The following is a 21,560-nucleotide window of genomic DNA, read 5'->3' as shown; positions in this document are numbered from 1 at the left end:
TTTAATTTCGATTTTTCCTAACTAAAGGGGAAGACAGGTAGGCCCTCTCCATGCCTCTTTGAATGTGCTTGAGAATTGAGGGTATTGATTATCTCTGTCCTAACATTTCTGGTGGCTCAGTATGGTGCTTTTTTTGTCTTGAAGATGAGCAATTAGTGCAAATATTAAGGCATGCCTTAAATACTCTTACAGTCCTGTATAAAGTGGGTAAAGCAAAATGATTGGGGAAGTTGGTTCAATGCTTTGATAGCAGACAAGTAGAACATTTTAAAAGGCATAATGTCGAGTATGAGGGATGAGTAGTTAATTCGATTATGCAGTGTACACTAGACTCCAAATGGATAAATGAAATGAGAAATTACTTCCACAAATCCGGCATGGCGGCAGGCGAAGGGGTTCACTGAGTATGCGTAGAAGCATGTTAAAAGGGTGGTCAGATGAAAGAGAAATGTGGAAAAAGCATGGCTGTAGCTCTAACTAACAAACAACTTTATATTCACAAAAAAGACAGGAAGAAGATATGAGAACCCCCCCCCCCCCCCCCCCCCAGAAGATGCTTGTGTGGCTGAATTGGAAGTGTGCGTGTGCTCGCATGTGTAAAAGTGGGAAGGAGTGGTGTCAAAATTGCATAGAATTAAACTGCACAGAAGCGGAGCTTCCTCCCATCTGCTTGCTCAGGTGGATATAAAAGATTGCACGGTGCTATTTGACCAAGAGCAGGGATTCTCCTGCTATCCTGGCCAACATTCCTTTCTCAACCATCGATACCAAAAACCAGATTAACTAGTAGCTGCTGCTTTTTGTCTACATAACCATGACTTTTTTGTTGGTTGTAAATGCTTTTGGAAGTCCTGAGGATGTGATATAGCGTAAATGCAAGTCCTTTCTTTAAACAGTATAGAAAAAGCAAATCTGGAACACTACTTCAAGCTAAACTGTTGACCATAGGACAAAGGTCAAACTACTAAATGACAAATTTAAGACTGACCTCAGGAAGTTCTGCATATAGTGATCAACATATGGAAGAGTCTTCTGGATAGTGGAAGCAAAAACCTCGCAATCATTTTAAACAATTGGATTCTGTGGGGGGAGGGGGGGGGAGTTTCTGTATGGATGAGCTAGGATTAGTTGCATGCTGTACCTTATCTATGTATCTTATGGGGGGGGGGCGGAAGTTACACCTGGGTCGGAGAGGAATTTTCCAGGTTTTCTCCCTTGGCCATAGGTTTTTTATTTTGCCTCTCCCAGGAGATCACATGGTTGCTGGTGGGTGTTGTAAATTGTAATTCTTAGATCATCATGGCTATTTGGGGCAGGCTTGACTGGCCAGCTGGTCTTTTCCTGTCTATCTTTCACATGTTTATAATCCTCCTCCCAAAATGGAAATGCACCTGGAGTAAAAATAATAGTTTGAGCTTCTCTGAGGAAATGGCAACTTGGTTATGGTGGATTTATTTATAAAAATGGACAGTAATTTTTTTCAATCTTTTTATTTCCTAGGAGCTACGTATGCTGGATATGAAGCTGCAGTGTATTCTGCTGCATCTTCCTACTACCAACAGCAGCAACAGCAACAGCAGCAACAACAGAAACAAGCAGCAGCTTGGGCTGGGAACACTTTCACCAAGAAAGTGCCATTCCAGAATAAACAGAAACCAAAGCAGCCACCTAAACAACCTCAGATCCATTACTGTGATGTTTGCAAGATCAGTTGTGCTGGGCCACAGGTAAGAATGTATTGGATTGTAAACATACCAACTTTTGATTAGTTTACAGTTCACTGTTGCAGTTTACTTTCCAATTTTATAGCACTGGACATATCTGGATCAATGGATTTTGAAAGTTACATTTCCAACATGAATTAATCCCCACCCTCTCTCCACCAAGCAATATTGTGTTACATTGCTTATGGTGCCCAAGAATATTTAGTAATCATACTGTATATGAAATGCAACAAGTGAGCTTGGAGCACAAAATTCAGCTTAAAGGATATGATGTAGCAGCCATTACAGAGATCTGGCTACAAGCTGAGGATGATTGGCAGCTAAATATTCCAGGTTGTAGGATTTTTAGAAAGGATGGAGACATTGGGAAAGCCTGGGTGTAGCAGTATTGATAGACACAACTACAGCAGTATAAAGAAGGGATTTTAGTCGGGCAGTGAAAACACTGGGTGTAGTTAAGGACCAGCAAAGGATGCAAGACTCTGTTAAAAGTTGTCTGCAGACTTCCTGATAGCAGTGATGTAGTATAAATATGGGGATCAGGGAAGCATGTAGCAAAAGCAATGTGGTTATAATGAGATTATATTTTTCATATAGAGTGGGAGAAGCGGAATAGCTGAAGCAGTAAAGGCAATGGTTTTCTAGAACAATATGTTTTAAAACTGACAATGGAACAGGCCATGCTAGATTTAGCAATGAGTAAAGAACCAGAATTAGTTAACAATCTGATGGTAAGGGAACATCTTGTGAATAGTGAACATATGATTTGAATTTAATTTTAGGTTTGACAGAGAGAAGGGACAGTCACAAACCACGGTTTTAAATTTAAGTAAGAAATATTTGAAGGAATATGAAATGAATTGGACTTGCAAGAAATATTAAAGCTAACAGCAAAACTTTGTATAAATGTATTACGAGAAATAGTGTGGTAAAGGGAAATATGAACCCATTAAAGACCACTGCAGGTGAGACTATAATGTATAGTAAAGAAATGGCAGATTTGTCAAATTAATATTTTCAGTGGAGGAAGAGGACAAAATACCAGCAGTACAAGGGAACCTAAAAATAGGTCAAGGTGAGGAACTTTGTGGATTTAATAGAAGTGTTTTTTAAAAAAGGTAATGGAGAACATAAAATGGAGACTTAAAATAGGCAAGCTCTCTAGATTTGGGAATTGTGCCTTTTGGATTGGTAAATTGTGACTGTCCCTCCCATTATGTAAGAAGAGAGGGAGGAAGAAACCAGGTAACGACCTATTAGTTTAACATCAATAGCGGGGAAGTTACTGAAATCTATCATCGGGGACTAAGTCGCTGAGCACTTAGACAACCATGAGCTGATCATGAGGGTCAGCATGGTGCACAATACAAAAGTGAGGAAGTTATGCTTGGAATAAACTGGTCTTTTTCCGAGTGGCAGGCAGTGATTAGTGGGGTACCACAGGGATCGGTGCTAGGACCCCAGCTATTCACAATATATATAAATGATCTAGACGAGAGAACTAGATGTAATATCTCCAAGTTTGCAGACGACACAAAGCTGGGTGGGCGTGTGTGCTGTGAAGAGGATGCAGAGAAACTCCAGTACGATTTGGACAGGTTGGGTGATTGGGCAGATGCATGGCAAATTCAGTATAATGTGGATAAATGTGAGGTTATCCACTTCGGTGGCAAAAACAGGAAGACCGATTTATATTATCTGAACGGCAATAGATTGGAAAAAGGGGAAGTGCAACTAGACCTGGGTGTCCTTGTGCACCAGTTGCTGAAGGTAAGCATGCAGGTGCAGCAGGCAATTAAGAAGGCAAATGGTATGTTGGCCTTCATAGCGAGAGGATTTGCGTACAGGAGCAAGGATGTCTTGCTGCAGTTGTACAGGGCCTTGGTGAGACCACACCTTGAGTATTGTGTGCAATTTTGGTCACCTTATCTGAGGAAGGATGTTCTTGCCATGGAGAGAGTGCAGCGAAGATTCACCAGACTGATACCTGGGATGGCAGGAATGATGTATGAGGAGAGATTGGGTCGATTAGACGTCTTCTATTCGCTAGAGTTTAGAAGAATGAGAGGGGATTTCATTGAAACTTATAAAATTCTAACAGGACTAGACAAACTAGATGCAGGAAGGATGTTCCCGATGGCGGGGGAGTCCAGAACCGGGGGTCACAGCCTAAGGATAAGGGGTAAGCCATTTAGGACAGAGATGAGGAGGAATTTCTTCACCCAGAGCATGGTGAACCTGTGGAATTCTCTGCCACACAGGGCAGTTGAGGCCAATTCATTAAATATATTCAAGAAGGAGTTGGATATATTTCTTAAGGCTAAAGGGATCAAGGGATATGGGGAGAAAGCAGGGACAGGCTACTGAGTTTGGATGATCAGCTATGATCTCATTAAATGGCGGAGCGGGCTCGAGGGGCCGAATGGCCTACTCCTGCTCCTAGCTTCTCTGTTTCTATGCTTTCGTTCTACAGAGCCTTGGTCAGAGCCCATCAGTTTTGGGCACCACCTCAGGAAAGATATATTGGCCGTGGAGGGGTTCCAGCATAGATTTGCCAGAATGATACCAGGGCTTAATGGGTTAAATTTATGAGGACAAACTTAGTTTATATTCCCTTAGGTTTTGAAGGTAGAACGGTGATCTAATTTTGAGGTTTTAAAATGATAAAGGGATTTGAAAGAACAGATGCAGAGAAACTATTTCCCCCAGATGGGTGAATCCAGAACAAAGTGGACATAATCTTAAAAATCAGGAAACACTTTGACACAAAGAACATAAGCAATAGGAGCAGGAGTAAGCTATTTGGCCCTTCGAGCCTGCTCTGCCATTCAATAAGATCATGGCTGATCTTCTACCTCATCCCCCATATCCCTTGATTCCCTTAATATTGAAAAATCTATCGATCTCTGTCTTGAATATACTCAACGACTGAGACTCCACAGCCTTCTGGGGTAGAGAATTCCAAAGATTCACCACCCTCTGAGTGAAGAAATTTCACTTAATCTCAGTCTTAAATGGCCGACCCCTTATTCTGAGACTGAGACCCCTGGTTCTAGACTCCCCAGCCAGGGGAAACATCCTCCCTGCATCTACCCTGTCAAGCCCTGTAAGAATTTTTTATGTTTCAGTGAGATCACCTTTCAATCCTCTAAACTCTGGAGAATATCGGCCTAGTCTACTAATAGAAGTCTGGAACTCTTTTCCTGTCTCTTCCCTGCTCTTTTCCCCCCCCCCCCCCCCCCGGAAAAAAAAAGATCTGTGGATGCTGGGTCAATTGAAGCTTTCAAGACTGAGATCAATAGATATATGGGTATCAGGGGATATCGAGCAGATGATAGCAAATGGAGTTGAGCTACATATCATCCATGATGTATTAGAATGCCAGAACAGGATCAAGGGCCTGTATGGCCTACTCCTGTTCCTATGATCCTCTTGTATGTCTCCTTTTTAAAATGTGTTTTTGTTTTTCCACAGAGCATTATCCTTTGCAGTCTTTTTCACCTTGTGGGAGTATATCTATTTTGTGGTATATCTCATATTTGATAATGTCATCATTAATGATCTTTCATCCTGTTAACTATTTGCCCACTTAATTTGGGCCAAATCCCTCATCACCTCACTGAACATTGTGTTTTTCCAGTCAGGCACCCTTATCTTTCTGATCTTTCATTATCTTTTTCCTGTGTATAGGTTTGGTTATAAAGGGCATTATAACCATGACTAGGTTCACCAGGATGATACCAAGGATGAGGAACTGTAATCATGAGAAGAGACTTCAGATACTGGAACTATTTTCAGTAGAGCAAAGAAGGCGAAGGGGAGATTTAAGAGGTTTTTAAAGATTGAAAAGGGGTTTGATAGGGTGAAGAGGGAAGACCATTTCCTCTGGTTGGGGAGGGAAGACCATTTCCTCTGGTTGGGGAGTATTTGATGAGGGATCTTCAATTGAAAATTGTTAAAATGAGAGGTTCGTAGAAATTTCTTTATGCAGAGGTTTGTTAGAGCTTTGCCATGGGGAGTGGTTGAGGCAGAGACCATTGCATATTTTAAGGTAAAATTGGATAAGTATTTGAGGCAGAGGAAGATGCAGAGCTATGGGGGATGGTTGTGGGATAGAGATTAGCGAAGAGCCGACACAGCCTCGAAAAGCCAAACAGTCGCCATTTGTGCTGTAAATTTCTATGGTCCTATGCTGAGCACAGATAGCATCCTTGATGCCGAGTTTAATAAGACCCCAGATTTACTTTCGCCGGTATTGGAGAGGTTGAACATTTAGGGGAAAAAATCTGTTTCTGCTTTACCAGACTTACAGGGAACATTTGGAAGGACAGAAACACAAGAAGAAGGAAGCTGCTCTGAAAACTACTAACCAAAGCAGCAATACTGGAACAGCTCGTGGCATTCAAAATCAGCTGCGTTGTGAGCTCTGTGATGTTTCTTGCACTGGAGCCGATGCTTATGCAGCACATATTCGTGGAGCAAAGCATCAGAAGGTAAATGTATTGTTTTCAGTTTTATAACTAAGTACTTCTTTGTTTTAATATTTTCAAATCTGGTGAGCAAAGTGTGAAGTATTTATTCAATATAACTTATTGGTTGAGCCTGAGGTAGTTGTCCAGATTTGGAGAAAACTTACCTAGCATGTGAGGGAAACCAAGGCTGACGGGGCTTTAAACTAAAAAAGGGGGGATGGGGAAGGGGTCAGGTGAGGGGAAATTTAGAAATCAAAAGAGCAAGGTCAAGGCAATAGAGCAGTGCAGCGATTTGGGTAAAAATAAGCAGACTGACGGGAAAGGAGAGAGAGTTTAACGGTAGCAGTGCAGCAGAGAATAAGGTCAAAGCAGGGAATAATGGTTAAAAAAAAAAATTAAAGATGCTTTATCTGAATGCACAAAGCATTCGTAACAGGATAGACGAACTAGTGGCACAAATGGAGATAAATGAGTTTGATCTAATAGCCATTACAGAGACGTGGTTGCAAGGTGACCAAGGTTGGGAACTAAATGTTCCAGGGTACTTGATGTTTCGAAAAGACAGGCAGAATGGAAAAGGAGTGGGGGTAGCCCTGATAATAAAGGATGACATAAGGACAGTAGAGAGAAAGGATCTCGGCTCGGAAGATCAGGAAGTAAAATCAGTATGGGTGGAGATGAGGAATAACAAGGAGCAGAAAACACTGGTGGGAGTAGTATATAGGCCCCCTAATAGTAGCTATACCATTGGACAGAATATTAATTAAGAAATGGTAGGAGCTTGGAGCTTGTAACAAAGGTAATGCAATAATCTTGGGAGACTTTAATCTTCTTATAGACTGGACAAATAAAATTGGCAAAGGTAGTCTGGAAGACAAGTTCATGGAATGCATTCGGGACAGTTTCCTGGAACAATACGTCATGGAACCAACCAGGGAACAGACTATTTTAGATCTTATATTGTGTAATGAGACAGGGTTAATTAGCAGTCTCGTAGTAAAGGATCTTCTGGGGCCGAGTGATCACAGAAACCCCACAGTGCAGATAGAGGCCATTTTGGCCCATCGAGCCTGCACCGACACATATCCCACCCGATCCCCATAACCCCCACATATCCCACCCTATCCCCGTAACCCCACGCATTTAATCCCCCTAACACTAAGGGTCAATTTATCATAGCCAATCAACCTAACCCGCACATCTTTGGACTGTGGGAGGAAACCGGAGCACCCGGAGGAAACCCATGCAAACACGGGGAGAATGTGCAGACTCCACACAGACAGTCACCCGAGGCCGGATTTGAACCCGGGTCCCTGGCGCTTTTTTACATTAATTTTGAGAGTGACTTGCCTCAGTCCAAAACTAGAGTCTTAAACTTAAATAAAGCCAATTACAGGAAACTCGTTTAAACGGCACCTAAATATCCGGAATTCTCTATTAACCGGCAAAATTCATACTCCGAAAACAACACCTGAAATGTTGCTGTGGCCGAGTTAGTCAGTGGGGGTAGTTCTCCAGACTGCCACTACTCGGCTTCTTGACGCTGTCGGAAGTCATTAAAGAGTTATGGATTACCCTCAACTGGCAGTACTGTACTTAATCGAGCATCTTCCACCATCCATTTAACACAACATTCTGTAGGGGAGTACCCAATTACTGTATACTGCACATTTCTTGATTTTTTAAAATTTTTGTTTTTTAAAAATAGCTTAGGTAGATAACCCCCTCCGTCATCCGGAATTTTTAATCAGCTGGCACCATCCCGGTCCCGTCAGTGCCGGATACCAAAGAGTTTCCTGTACATAGGTATGAGGGGCGAGTTGGCTAAGGTAGATTGGAAAAATAGATTAAAAGGTATGGCGTTAGATAAGCAGTGGCTAGCATTTAAAGAAATATTTCATAATTCTCAACAAAAATACATCCCATTGAGAAACAAAACGGGAAAAGTGATCCATCCGTGGCTAACTAAAGAAGTTATGGATAGCATTAGATTGAAAGAAGAAGCTTATAATGTTGCGAAGAATAGTAGTAAGCCTGAGGATTGGAAGAGTTTCAGAAACCAGCAAAGGATGACCAAAAAATTGATACAAAGGGAAAAAATAGAATGAGAAAACTAGCAAGAAATATAAAAACAGATTGTAAGAGCTTCTACAGGTATGTAAAAAGGAAGAGAGTAGCAAAAATAAACGTTGGTTCCTTAGAGGCTGAGACAGGAGAAATTATTATTGGGGATAAAGAAATGGCAGAAACATTAAACAAATATTTTGTATCTGTCTTCACAGTAGAAGACACACAAAGCAGACCAAAAATTGTGGGGAACCAAGGGTCTAAGTGTCAGCTATGGCTCAGTTGGTCGCACACTCGCCTCTGAGTTAGAAGGTTGTGGGTTCACGTCTCACTCCTGGGACTTGAGCACATAAAACTAGGCTGACACTCCAGTGTGGTGCTGAGGGAGTGCTGCACTGTTGGAGGTGCCGTCTTTCGGATGAGACGTTAAACCGAGGCCCTGTCTGCTCTCTCAGGTGGACATAAAAGATCCTATGGCATCATTTCAAAGAAGAGCAGGAGAGTCAAGGTTGCATTTTAGTGAATGCTTCAAACTGAAGCCAATAAATTAGAACAAACAAGATGGTGAGATTATGAGACATAAGATTTGTGGTATATTGGCTTAGAGTTTTTAAATATTTCTGATTTTAAAACTAACTTCTGTTTTATTTAAGCAAATGGTATCTTGTGTTTCATAATTAACATTAATTCTTTAAAACACAATTGTTTCACCAAATTGGTCGATTTACAAAGTAATTTTATTGCCACTGTTGAACAGCAAATTTACTTTTCTTGATATCATCTAGGTAGTCAAGTTACATACCAAGCTTGGCAAGCCCATTCCATCGACAGAACCTAGCATGGTCAGCCAGACGACGACGACAACTACAGCTGGGACCTTGGCCAAGCCAGCTACTCCAAACCCACCCACAGGATCCAGCAGTGGTATGGCTGCTGCGACTGCTACTGTCTCTACTGCTGTAAAGCCTAATCCAGTTGCTGCTGTATCTGTCAATAATGTTGCTAACAAGCTGCTTACTGCAAAAAAAGCACCAACCCCGAAGATAACTTTTGTAGGCAAGTACTAGAATTTATTAAATTACTTCTATGTTTGTTTTTAAATCAACAATTGGAGGATAGCAAATGTAACCCTGCTATTTAAGAAAGGAGGGAGAGAGAAAATGGGGAACTACAGACCTGTTAGCCTCACATCAGTAGTTGGGAAAATGCTGGAATCTATTATAAAGGATGCAATAACTGGGCACTTAGAAACTAATAGTAAGATTGGGCAGAGTCAGCATGGATTTATGAAAGGGAAATCCTGTTTGACAAACCTATTGGAGTTCTTTGAGGATGTAACTAGTGGAATAGACAAAAGGGAACTGGTAGATGTGATGTATTTGGAACTTCAGAAGGCCTTCGATAAGGTCCCACACAAGAGGTTGATGAACAAAATTAGGGCACGTGGAATTGGGGGTAATATACTAGCATGGATTGAGAATTGGTTAACAGACAGAAAACAAAGAGTAGGGATAAACGGGTCTTTTTCAGGATGGCAGGCTGTGACTAGTGGGGTACCGCAAGGATCGGTGCTTGGGCCCCAGCTATTCACAATCTATATCAATGATTTGGATGAGGGGACTAAATGTAACATTTCCAAATTTGTTGATGAGACAAAGCTAGGTGGCAGTGTCAGTTGCGAAGAGGATGTGAAGAGGCTTCAAGGGGATCTCGACAGGCTCAGCGAGTGGGCGAGAACATGGCAGATGGAATATAATGTGGATAAATGTGAAGTTATCCACTTTGGTAGAAAAAACAAAGGCAGAGTGTTTCCTAAATGGTGAACGATTGAGGAATGCAGATGCTCAAAGGGACCTGGGTGTCCTTGTACATGAGTCACTGAAAGTGAATGTGCAGGTGCAGCAAGCCATTAGGAAGGCAAATGGTATGCTGGCCTTCATTACAAAGGAATTGAGTACAGGAGTAAAGAAGTCTTACTCCAATTATATAGGGCCTTGGTGAGACCACACCTGGAGTACTGTGTACAATTTTGGTCTTACCTAAGGAAGGATATAACTGCCATAGAGGGAGTGCAACGAAGGTTCATGAGATTGATTCCTGGGATGGCGGGACTGTCGTATGAAAAGAGATTGAGTAAACTGGGCCTATATTCTCTTGAATTCGGAAGAATGAGAGGGGATCTCATTGAAGCATACAAAATTATTACAGCGCTTGATAGGGTGGATGCTGGGAGAATATTTTCCTTGGCTGGGGAGTCTAGAACCAGGGGCCACAGCCTCAGGATAAAGGGTAGGCCATTCAGGACTGAGATGAGAAGGAATTTCTTCACACAGAGGGTGGTGAATCTTTGGAATTCTCTACCCCACAGGGCTGTGAAGGCTCAGTCATTGGGTATATTCAAAACAGAAGTCGATAGATTTCTGACTAGTAAGGGCATCAAGGGATATGGCGATAAGGCCGGTGAATGGAGTTGAGGCAGAAGATCAGCCATGATCTCATTGAATGGTGGAGCAGGCTCGAAAGGCCAAATGGCCTACCCTGCTCCTATTTCTTATGTTCTTAACAAGCTGGCTCTGCTGCAACTACAGCTCCTATTTGTTAACTTGTTGAGTACCCGAAGAATGGTATCTGACTGTCCAGTTGTTGCATTTGAGGTTGAAGAGAATGGAAGGAAAGAACAGAGAGAATAATCATAATTACTATAAAATTTTTGACAAACAGTAAAAATCAATGCTTAAAGTCATTAGTGATGGCGAAGTCGATTGTACTAAATGTCATTGCTCTGAGTTTACTTGGGTAAATCTGGACTGAAAAAGGTCATGGTGATCAAACACCTGTGGTGTTGATGTAATAGCTGTTAAATTTTATTTCAAGTGTCATGCATTTAAATGAATCCCATTTGTAATGTAAAATAACTTCATGTATAAGTTGCTCGATTATGGTGGTTGAAGTATTGAATTGTTCTCTAGGTGGTAACAAGTTGCAGACCACAGGAACTATAATTGAGGAAGTCAAAACACCTGAAGTAAAAGTGGCAACACCACCTGTTCAAGAGACCAAATCAGAGGCAGTGGTGGAGCCAATGACAGCACTTGCTGCATTGCAAAGTGATGTTCAGCCTGTTGGTCATGATTATGTGGAAGAGGTAATTTTATGGAGACCTGTTGATGATGTTGGTTCCCATTTGGACACTTTGGCATTTACTACCGTTATGAGGATATGGGGTGCTTCTAAAAGTAGGGGGAAAATTGTAGGATCCTATCAATTTTATGCAGAATAATGAAACTCTTCCATATACTGCAATATGAACATTTGAATTATTTATCTAAAATTTGTATTGAAAGCAATTTTTTGTAATACTTTATGCATGAATCGTCGCGATCTGAACTAGCAGATTTCTGATTCTATTTGATACCAGGAAGGAGATCCTTTCCAGATCTACCTGTTATCTTCAGTATTTCTGCAATGACTTTGGTTATTTAATGTATATGCATTTTAATTTGAACATTTGTATGTTTCAGTATTATGGAGCCTTTTTTTTATAAACATTGGAAAGACCGAAGCCATTGTCTCCGTTCCTTAGTCACCGACTCCATCCCTCTCCCTAGCATCTGTCTGAGGCTGAACCAGACTGTTGGTGTCATACCTGACCCTGAAATGAGCTTCTGACCACATATCCACAGCATAACTAAGACCTCTTATTTCTACCTCTGTAACATTGCCTGACTCTGTCCCTGCCCCCTCTGATCTGCTGCTGAAACCCTCATCCATGCCTTTGTTACCTCTAGATTTGACTATTCTAAAGCGCTCCTGGCTGGCCTCCTACGTTCTACCCTACGTAAACTTGAGGTCATCCAAAACTCTGCTGCCCTTGACCTAACTCGCACCAAATCCCGTTCGCCCATCACTCTGGTGCTCGCTGACCTACATTGGTTCCCGGTTAAGCAACGCCTCAATTTTAAAAATTCTCATCCTTGTTTTCCAATCTCTCCATGGACTCGCCCCTCCCTATCTCTGTAATCTTCTCCAGCCACGCAACCCTCCGAGATATCTGCGCTCCTCTTGAGCATCCCTAATTTTAGCTGCTCAACCATTGGTGTGATCGTGTCTTCAGTGGCCAAGGACCTAAGCTCTGGAATTCCCTCCCTAAACCTCTCCGCCTCTCTACCTCTTTCCTCCTTAAGACTCTCATTAATACCTACCTCTTTGACCAAACTTTTGGTCATCTGCCCTAATTTCTCCTTAAGTGGTTTGGTGTCAAATTTTGTTTGATAACACTCCTGTGAAGCGCCTTGGGACTTTTTACTATGTTAAAGGTGCTATATAAATACAAGTTTTTCTGTTGTTCCTGTTCCTAGAAACATAGAAGATAGGAGCAGGAGTAGGCCATTCGGCCCCTCGAGCCTGTTCCACCATTTAATGAGTTTATGGCTGATCATCCAAATTCAGTAACCTGTCCCTGCTTTCTCCCCATATCCCTTGATCCCTTTAGCCTTAAGAAATATATCTAACTCCTCCTTGAATATATTTAATGAATTGGCCTCAATTGCCTTGTGTGGTAGAGAATTCCACAGGTTCACCACTCTCGGTGAAGAAATTCTTCCTCATCTCAGTCCTAAATGGCTTACCCCTTATCCTTAGACTGTGACCCCTGGTTCTGGACTATCCCGCCATCGGGAACATCCTTCCTGCATCTAGTCTGTCTAGTCCTGTTAGAATTTTATAAGTTTCAATGAGATCCCTTCTCATTCTTCTAAACTCTAGCGAATATAAATCTAATCGACCCAATCTCTCCTCGTACGTCATTCCTGCCATCCCAGGTATCAGCCTGGTGAATCTTCGCTGCACTCTCTCCATGGCAAGAACATCCTTCCTCAGATAAGGCGACCAAAACTGCACACAATACTCAAGGTGTGGTCTCACCAAGGCCCTGTAGAACTGCAGCAAGACGTGCTTGTTCGTGTAGTTGAATCCTGTTGCTATGAAGGCTAGCATACAATTTGCCTTCTTAACCGCCTGCTGCACCTGCATGATTACCTTCAGTGACTGGTGCACAAGGACACCCAGGTCTTGTTGCACTTCCCCTTTTCACAATCTATTGCCGTTCAGATAATAATCTGTCTTCCTATTTTTGCCACCGAAGTGGCTAACCTCGCATTTATCCACATTGGGCAGATGCATGGCAAATGCAGTACAATCACCCAACCTGTCCAAATCATACTGGAGTTTCTCTGCACCCTCCTCACAGCACACACGCCCATCCAGCTTTGTTTCATCTGCAAACTTGGAGATATTCACAGAATCACAGAAACCCCACAGTGCAGATAGAGGCCATTTCGGCCCATCGAGCCTGCACCGACACATATCCCACCCGATCCCCGTAACCCCACGTATTTAATCCCCCTAACACTAAGGGTCAATTTATCATAGCCAATCAACCTAACCCGCACATCTTTGGACTGTGGGAGGAAACCGGAGCACCCGGAGGAAACCCATGCAAACACGGGGAGAATGTGCAAACTCCACACAGACAGTCACCCGAGGCCGGATTCGAACCCGGGTCCCTGGCGCTGTAAGGCAACAGTGCTAACCACTATGCCACCGTGCTGTAGTTACATGTAGTTCCCTCCTCTAGATCATTTATTTATATATATATATATATAATTGTGAATAGCTGGGGTCCTAGCTCCGATCCCTGCGGTACCCCACTAGTCACTGCCTGCCACTCGGAAGAAGACCCGTTTATTCTAACTCTTTGCTTCCTGTCTGCCAGCCAGTTCTCTATCCAAGACAGTACCTTACCCCCAATCCCGTGTGCTTTAACTTATGCGGGACCTTATCGAAAGCCTTCTGAAAGTCCAAATATACCACATCCACTGGTTCTCCCTTATCTGTTCTACCAGTTACACCCTCAAAATCCTGCTTGCACCTCTTTCCCGTTTTTGGACTCTGGATTAGGGAAAAAAAGTTATTTTTAAGTTGGTGTGCAAAGCTGACCGTGATTTATTAGGATGTCTGATCCCTGAACTCCACCCAGATCATCTGTGTGCTCTGCTTGTACTACCTTGTTTCACACCTGAAACTAGAAGTACTATAGTTGTTAAAGGTAACCGTTTGCTAGTTTTCAATGCTCTACAATATCAGATCCTCAATCTTGATTGAATTGCTTTGCTTCACCAAAAAATAGTATTGGTGAAATCCTCCTCTTTGTCCCTTTTACCCTCCACCGCCCCTCCCCCCTCAATTTGCCATGAGTTAAAATTCACGTGTTATGAATCCAGTTCAAAGTGAACATGGTGCATTGCGGAATATCAAACCTATATTTCTGAGATGCTGAATTTGTTTTCTTGTGCACCCCTTGTAAAGGAAAATTGGCTCCTTTTGATGCATTTAGTTTTTCTATTGAGTAGCTGAGCTGTACAGACTATGATTGATCCTCTGAAGAATTAGCTGATCTTAACGGTGGCATAGTGGTTAGCACTGTTGCCTCACAGCGCCAGGGACCCGGGTTCGAATCCGGCCTTGGGTGACTGTGTGGAGTTTGCACATTCTCCCCGTGTTTGCGTGGGTTTTCTCCGGTTTCCTCCCACAGTCCAAAGATGTGCGGGTTAGGTTGATTGGCTATGATAAATTGACCCTTAGTGTTAGGGGGATTAAAATATGTGGGGTTACGGGGATCGGGTGGGATATGTGTCGGTGCAGGCTCGATGGGCCGAAATGGCCTCTATCTGCACTGTGGGGTTTCTGTGATTTCTGTGAACTGGGGCAGGGGTAGGGATGTTACATTCAGCTTCGCTGCCCCAAGTTCACGATCCATGCTGGAAGTGTGCAAGTATAGGCATTAAGTATGAACAGGATTGCATTTCACTGTGATGCTTCATGCTGTCAAATAGCCTGCCAACACTCTGTCAAATCTGCTACACGAGTAATGTGATTATCGTGACGGAGTGCTGGCACACACACCCTTGAGTCAAAGTTGTGGGTTCAAATCTCACTCCTGGACTTGAGCACATATTCTAAGCAGACACTTTACTGATACATTGTCTGAGCTCTTATCAAAGTCACAAATGACATCCTACATGACTGACAAAGGAAAACTATCCCTCCTCATCCTTCTCCACCTGTCTGCAGCCTTTGACATGGTTGACCACTTGATCCTCCTCCAACATCTCTCCACCGTCGTCCAGCTGGGTGGGACTGCACTCGCCTGATTCCAGTCTTATCTATCTAATTGTAGCCAGAGAATCACCTGCAATGGCTTCTCTTCCCGCTCCCGCATCGTTTCCTCTGGTGTCCCCAAGGATCTATCCTTGGCCCCTCCTATTTCTCATCTACATGCTGCCTCTTGGCGACATTATCCGAAAACACAGCGTCAGTTTCCACATGTACGCTGACAACACCCAGCTCTACCTCACCACCACTTCTCTCAACCCCTCCACTGTCTCTAAATTGTCAAACTGCTTGTCTGACATCAGTACTGGATGAGCAGAAATTTCCTTCAGCTGACTATTGGGAAAACTACAGCCATTGCCTTCGGTCCCTGCCGCAAACTCCGTTCCCTAGCCACCGACTCCATCCCTCTCCATAACATTTGTCTGATGCTGAACCAGACTGTTCGCAACCTTGGTGTCATATTTGACCCGGAAATGAGCTTCCGACCACACATCCGCGCCATAACTAAGACCGCCTATTTCCACCTTCGTAACATCGCCTGTCTCCGCCCCTGCCTCAGCTCATCTGCTGCTGAAACCCTCATCCATGCCTTTGTTACCTCTAGATTTGACTCTTCCAACGCACTCCTACCCTATGTAAACTTGAGGTCATCCAAAACTCTCTTCCATGTGTCCTAACTCGCACCAAGCCCTGTTCACCCATCACCCCCAACCTACATTGGCTCCCAGTTAAGCAATGCCTCGATTTTTAAAATTCTCATCCTTGTTTTCAAATCCCTCCATGGCCTCGCCACTCCCTATCTCTGTAATCTGCTCCAGCCCCACAACTCCCCCGAGGTATCTGCACTCCTCTAATTCTGCCCTCTTGAGCATCCCTGTTTTTAATCACTCAACCATTGGTGGCCGTGCCTTCAGCTGCCAAGGCCCTAGCTCTGGAATTCCCTCCCTAAACCACTCCGCCTCCCTATCTCTCTTTCCTCCTTTAAAACGCTCCTTAAAACCTATCTCTCATCTTCCCTAATATCTCCTTATGTGGCTTGATGCCAAATTTTGTTTTATAACCTCCTGTGAAGCACCTTGGAACGTTTTGCTATGTTAAAGGCGCTATATAAATACAAGTTGTTGTTGATGATGATGAGATGCCATTTTTCGATATGACCTAAAACCAAGTCCATGTTCAGGTGGATGTTGTTGTTGGATGTCAAAGAGCCCTTGGCATTTTCAAAGAACAGCAGGGAGTTCCTCCAGTATTTTCCCCACCATTCATCCCGTACCCAAGATTAGCTAGACATCTTTTTCATTTACTGTTTTTGGGACCTAACCGTACATATCTGTCTCTCTTGCTCTTGTGCTCTCGCTTACACTCATTCTGGGTGAGGTACCAGAGCATACTTGGCATCAATGGAACTATATTGCAGGGAAGATTCAGCACCTCAGGGTAGGGGGAGGAGGAGACAAAATTGGTAAGGGGGGATAAGAAATTTGCCTTTTTTAGAAACACTAAGATTACATGGCCCAGTTTTCCCCCTCGCTTCCATTTTCTTCAAAAAAAAGTTCTTCAGAAATCTGCCAGCCTAAATGATATTACAAAATCTGGAGTATAAATTGCAATTCATAGTTATTTGGATTTTGAACTTCGAAGGGGTATGTGTACAGGTGAACCATAAAGTTATTTTTCTTGTATCTAGACTGAACAGAGATCCATGTGATCATACGAGGACTGAAAACCTCTGCCTGTGGTCTTGACCTTTGGCTTTTCAAATGTAATGTTTAAAATAGCATGTGAACTCCGAGCTCCTCTTCAATTAGTGCCACCTGAACAGGCAAACAGGGCCCCAGTTTAGTGTCTCATCCAAAAGAAGACACCTCCCTCAGTACTGCACTGAAGTGTCAACCTAGAATATGTGCTTAAGTTCTGTCGTAGGACTTAAACCCATGACCTTCTGATTCTCTCTGCACTTAACGGGTGTCCTTCTGCCACCATGTTTCAATGGATTAAAAACATCCTGAGAGGTATTTTATGATGTGCTTCTCCAAGGTGTTGCGATGGGGAGTGCAATCCCCCTTTAAAATGTTGCACACGTGGATTAAAGTTAATTGCATCGTTACTCTAGGAGGGTAAAATTGCTAATTGTTGGCAAATCTTGTGTACAGATGTTGTTTGTTATATAACCAACTCCTATGTCCTCCCACCCAAAAAATACCTGGGCTAATTTAGGAATAATGGGATTTATGCATTGTTAAAACTTCATAAAGTATTAGAAAATGTGTACTGTTTCAGTATGTATACTTCCATTTAATACTGGCTTCACCATATTTAATATGTGCATAAAATGGCTGGTAATCTGTTTTCTAACGGTAGGTTGTTCCTTGCTGATGACAGCTTGGACACTTGCGATGTGTACTTTCATGCAGGAACCTTGAGCTTCCTATAGCCACAGAACACCTTATGGCAAAAATGCTTATTTTTTTCATGAATTAATGTTTGATGTAAATTTCCCCTCTCTTACAAGGTTCGAAATGATGAAGGCAAAGTGATTCGTTTCCACTGTAAGTTGTGTGAGTGTAGTTTCAATGACCCTAATGCAAAGGAAATGCATTTGAAAGGAAGAAGACACAGACTGCAGTATAAGGTGAGTGTTGAGCCAATAAAAATGATTAGTTATCAATTATATTTCACAAATGGTGTGAAATATTTCTCTCTCCCTTCTAATTAAAGAAAAAAGTAAATCCTGAATTACAAGTTGAAGTAAAGCCGAGCATTAGAGCAAGAAAAATCCAAGAAGAAAAAATGAGAAAACAAATGCAGAAGGAAGAATACTGGAGACGGAGAGAGGAAGAGGAGCGCTGGCGTATGGAAATGAGGTAATCAAATGATCATTTGAGTTTATTTGAAAGAGATTTGATTCATCTCCCACCATGAATTTCTACGTTTATAATCCAGAATTAAGGCACTCGGCATGCCTAACTATTATGTAATCTCGCAAACCTATTAAAATTCCAGGATGGCACAAATGTGTTCCTTTGTTTCATTATATACTAAAATGCTCATCGTGGTTTGACTTCAATTTTTAAATTTAGGGGTTAATACTTTGGGTGTATTCCTTCATGAAGCACTTATTCTCAGATTTATGATGTAGCATGTTAACTGGCTTTTGTTAAAGATATCCTCATTAAAATTAGTTTATCCTAATGGAACATTTGAGATGATAAATGTTGACCATAGTTAGAGTTGTATTTTTTGTGAAAGGTGACTAAAATGCAAGGATTTTGTGTTCTTCAGACGGTACGAGGAGGACATCTACTGGAGGAGGATGGAAGAGGAACACCATTACTGGGATGACCGCCGCAGAATGGCTGATGGATATCCACCAGGCCTACTTGGCGTTCGACCTGGAATGATGCAACCCCAGGGGCCACTGGTATGTTGTTTTTCATGAAGTTTAAGCTAATTTGGTACATAAGCCTAGATAGAAAACATTTCATGTTGAGGACGGAAATGAGATTTCTCTGAATTGGAAGTAGTGATTCCTTAATCTCTGAATAATTTGGGACTATTTCTCCAAATATTAACTGATTTGAAACAGGCCCTCCCTGCTATTACATGCAAGTTTTGAGCTCCCACATACTTTCCCACTGAGGTGAAGAAAGATCAGTTACTTTTTCACCTTTTGCTCATTGATTTACCTGTAGTAATTGTTTTTGGTAAAGATAGTTTGTGGTTTAGATACTTCAGAGGGAGAAACTTAAATGTAGATGTATATTTTTCAATTACTAGCTGGTATAATCTGGCGGCAAGCAGCTTTCCTTCCATGTTTGTAGTAGAATATATGTAAAAAAACTGAAGCAAGCAGCATAGGAAATGCATTATTTTGGTGCTAACTTGAAACCTCTGCTTAGCCTCCTAGACGTCCAGACTCATCAGATGATCGCTACGTTATGACAAAGCATGCTGCTATCTACCCAACTGAGGAGGAGCTGCAGGCCGTCCAGAAGATAGTCTCACACACTGAACGTGCTCTTAAACTAGTGTCTGACTGCATCACGGAGCAAGATAAACCAAAGAACAAAGAGGATGAAAAGAAAGATGCAATCAAAGATAGGTATGGCACTTTATAGTTGCAGGTTCTGATGTCTGCACATCTCTTTAGACAATGTGAGAATTTTGTGACCAGTTAAATGTATGCAGACTGTACTTTTATATCTAGTTTACTAGCCATTAGAGTAGGAGTGATGTTTTCCAAATATAAGATAATGAACAGTTGGCTGCCAGATTTATTTTGAGTTACTCTATCTTAAACTAAGGGTGTTCATTTTTAATGCACCAAAGGAATAGTGTTTAGGGAATAGTTTAATATATCAAGGATTGCAATAGAACTTTATTTACCCTTATTTATTACTTTATATTCTGATTCAGAATTACTTGACATTAAACTTTTTTTTTAAATTGTGACCACCTGGCTTTTCTGCAATTACTTACCCTTATGGAAGACTACATGCTCTTTGATCTGATTACGTGACAATTGGTGTGCTCTATGGAAGCAAACTGGCTCTTGCTCACAGTGGAACAGAAGGCAAAATCAATTTTTATTATAACCATCTTTGAAAATTAGTGGTTTGCAATTAATTTCTATGCTAAATGGTGCAAGGGAGAATATAGTTTTTCTTTAAATGATGTTCTTTGCAAGTCAAAATGAATCCACTGCATATAAATGTAAACTGATACCTGGGATGGCAGGGATGACGTATGAGGAGAGATTGGGTCGATTGGGTTTGTACTCGCTGGAGTTTAGAAGAATGAGAGGGGATCTCATTGAAACTTATAAAATTCTGGCAGGACTGGACAGACTAGATGCAGGGAGAATGTTCCCGATGGTCAGGTAATCCAGAACCAGGGGTCACAGTCTTAAGGATAAGCCTTTTAGGACAGAAATGAGGAGGAATTTGTTCACCCAGAGAGTGGTGAACCTGTGGAATTCTCTACCACAGAAGGCAGTAGAGGCCAATTCATTAAATATATTCAAGAAGGAGTTGGATATATTTCTTAAGGCTAAAGGGATCAAGGGATATGGGGAGAAAGCAGGGACCGGGTACTGAACTTGGATGATCAGCCATAATCGCATTGAATAGTGGAGCAGGCTAGAGGGGCCGAATGGCCTACTCCTCCTCCTATCTTCTATGTTTCTATGATTCACAACAAACTGAACCGGATAGCTTTATAGGAACAAAGTTTGTGGTCTCATCAGAAAATCGGCATCCTGCATTTATTACCAGGCATTGTTGGAAAAGGTGGCGATTAATTGCTAGAGAGAAACTTTGAGGAGGGAGGAACAATGAGGGGGGGAAAATTATACAACCGGCAGGAAAAGTACCATTTGGCATTTACTCTTGAATTCCACTATTACTTTTGCTAAGTTACTAGTGACCTATGAGGTATAGTGACTTGATTTGGATTTTTTTTCTCTTTCCCACCCACACGTTACAGAAGAGACGATAGCCAGAGAGCTTTGAAGGGTGTAATGCGAGTTGGTGTACTTGCTAAAGGGTTGCTGTTACGTGGGGACAAAAATGTGAACCTTGTCCTGCTCTGCGCAGAGAAACCAACTGGAGCACTGCTAAATCGCATTGCAGAGAACTTGCCAAAGCAGCTTGCGGTATGGTACTTTTACTCAAAATAGAAATCTGATTGCTCATTGCCTATTTAAAAAAAAATGTCTTTAGCATAATTTTGAATCCTAAACATTGAAGCACCTGGACTGGGTTAGATTAGCAGATAACAAATTTTTCGCTATTAAATTGGCAGTCAGCTGTGGCTTACTGACAGGATTTTGAGCACAGCAAATGAGACTAACTTTAGTCTATATTTTTGCGGATTGGGGCATGGAAAAGTGCTAATTTTCAACTGAAGTTAGAAAGTGCCACTCCTACAAATGCTTGGTAGCTCTTGTTTTCTATTTTTTATATATAAAAAGAGAGGATGGAAAAATTACAAATGCTAGGAAATATCGAACAGAAATTTCCTGGGAATACGCAAATCTCTCCGCATCTGTAAAGAGGAAAAACATTAGCTTGTTTTCTCTTTACAGGTGCTGACTGATGTGTATTTCCAGCATTTTCTATTTTTG

General features: G+C 42.0%; 1 protein-coding gene across 2 annotated transcripts in view; it reads left to right on the top strand.

Annotated features, from left to right (window-relative positions):
* The window catches only part of zfr (zinc finger RNA binding protein), a 69,435-nt gene that overhangs the window by 27,836 nt on the left and 20,039 nt on the right, over window positions 1-21,560 (top strand). For both annotated transcript variants that reach the window (XM_085973722.1, XM_085973729.1), the window contains exons 7-15: window positions 1,501-1,727; window positions 6,029-6,217; window positions 9,049-9,319; window positions 11,233-11,408; window positions 17,949-18,068; window positions 18,155-18,300; window positions 18,719-18,857; window positions 19,336-19,538; window positions 20,921-21,089. In XM_085973722.1, coding sequence (XP_085829848.1) covers window positions 1,501-1,727; window positions 6,029-6,217; window positions 9,049-9,319; window positions 11,233-11,408; window positions 17,949-18,068; window positions 18,155-18,300; window positions 18,719-18,857; window positions 19,336-19,538; window positions 20,921-21,089 — 1,640 coding nt within the window. The remainder of the gene's footprint in view (window positions 1-1,500; window positions 1,728-6,028; window positions 6,218-9,048; window positions 9,320-11,232; window positions 11,409-17,948; window positions 18,069-18,154; window positions 18,301-18,718; window positions 18,858-19,335; window positions 19,539-20,920; window positions 21,090-21,560) is intronic.

The sequence above is a fragment of the Somniosus microcephalus genome, chromosome 2 (genome assembly GCF_052327205.1).
Source record: "Somniosus microcephalus isolate GS21.2 chromosome 2, FLI_Smic_1.0, whole genome shotgun sequence".
NCBI classification, from domain to species: Eukaryota; Metazoa; Chordata; class Chondrichthyes; order Squaliformes; family Somniosidae; genus Somniosus; species Somniosus microcephalus.
The sequence above is the reverse complement of the archived record's forward strand: the minus strand, read 5'-3'. Positions and strand labels throughout refer to the sequence as shown.